This window comes from Nothoprocta perdicaria, unplaced genomic scaffold, assembly GCF_003342845.1.
Source record: "Nothoprocta perdicaria isolate Ctin4 unplaced genomic scaffold, notPer1 scaffold_93, whole genome shotgun sequence".
Lineage (NCBI taxonomy): Eukaryota > Metazoa > Chordata > Aves > Tinamiformes > Tinamidae > Nothoprocta > Nothoprocta perdicaria.
This window is the reverse complement of record NW_020456232.1, coordinates 302,216-303,505: the sequence shown is the minus strand read 5'-3', so window position 1 is coordinate 303,505 and position 1,290 is coordinate 302,216. Positions and strand designations below refer to the sequence as shown.

Below are 1,290 nucleotides of genomic sequence, written 5' to 3'. Positions count from 1 at the left end.
GACTCTGTTCCCGCTGCTGTGGTAGTTTCAACAACAGACTCTGCTCCCGCTGCTGTAGCAGCATCTACAACAGACTCTGCTTCACCACCCAAAAGCACTTCCAGCAGCTCCCTAATTCCGAGGAATGCAAGGGGCCCAACTGCGGCCAGGCCAGCTGAGCAGATCCTCACAGAGGTCAGCAGCTCCCCCAGTCAGGAGGAGGCAGCTCCTGACCCCACGAGCGGCCTCCCCTCCCTGGTATCAGTAACTGCCTCCCCAGGCTTTCTCCAAGAGCTCCATAGCCATTCCTCAGTCTCTAGCTTCACGAGCAAAGGTGAAACAGATGGGAAGCACTACACAGCAGCCCACACTGGCTTTCCCCAGGAAGGACTCTTCAACCAGCCTACTAGCGACTATTTGACTGGAGCAACAGCAGATCCAGAGGCCAGCAACCATTATATTCCCTCCCTTTCTGCTGGCCCTGGGGAAGGCACAGCACAGACAAACCTCCCCCAGGCAAACTCCACAAAGACCAAYGCTCAGCTAGACCCTGCCTTCACCAGGACGCTGATCCACTATGTAGATGATTATGACTACGATGATCAGATGACAGAAACCCCAGCACAACCAGCATACATCTCCTGTGACTACAACCCCTGCAGGCACCTGCAGAAGCCATGCAGTGAGCTCCAGAGTGCATCCCAGTGTTTGTGTCCAGGCATTTCCAGAGAAGATGAGGTTCCAGACCCGCCAAGACTCAGAGACGTGTCTGAGGTCACAGACAGCTCTGCACAGATACACTGGTGCGCTCCAAATTCAGTTGTTCATACCTACCAGCTGATGCTTCATGCCCAAGGCAGTGARGAGGAGCAGGTTGTCCTGGACAATATTTATTCCACAGCACGGCAGTACACCCTGTATAACCTACTACCATACACCACTTACCACATCTGCGTGACTGCTTTAAACAAAGCGGGATCAAGCCAGACAGCAAGTCAGGAAGTTTCAAGTAATCCATGCACCAAGTTTAAAACAAAGCTGAGCTACAAGTCTATCTTTGCTGCTCTGGCTGCAGCAAGTGGACTCTTTCTCATTTCCACTATTGTATTGTCTATATGTCTCTGTAAGGCACAGAAAAAGCCTCCCAGTGAGCAATTTGGTACACACCTAGTCTCTTATAAGAACCCAGCATTTGATTATCCCTTAAAACTGCAAACAACCAACTAGCAAATGCTATACACGTTCAAACTCACTGTCTTTATCACTCTGGCATTATTTCCCTGAGACTCTCAAAGTGTTCTTCAGCAAAAG

General features: G+C 50.5%; 1 protein-coding gene across 1 annotated transcript in view; it reads left to right on the top strand.

Annotated features, from left to right (window-relative positions):
* LRRN4 (leucine rich repeat neuronal 4) overlaps positions 1 to 1,290 on the top strand; it is an 8,490-nt gene extending 7,200 nt beyond the window's left edge. Inside the window, exon 6 of the mRNA XM_026052878.1 lies at positions 1 to 1,290. This exon is cut by the window's left edge and continues 1 nt beyond it. Within this exon, the coding sequence (XP_025908663.1) occupies positions 1 to 1,206 (1,206 nt within the window). The 3' untranslated portion in view covers positions 1,207 to 1,290.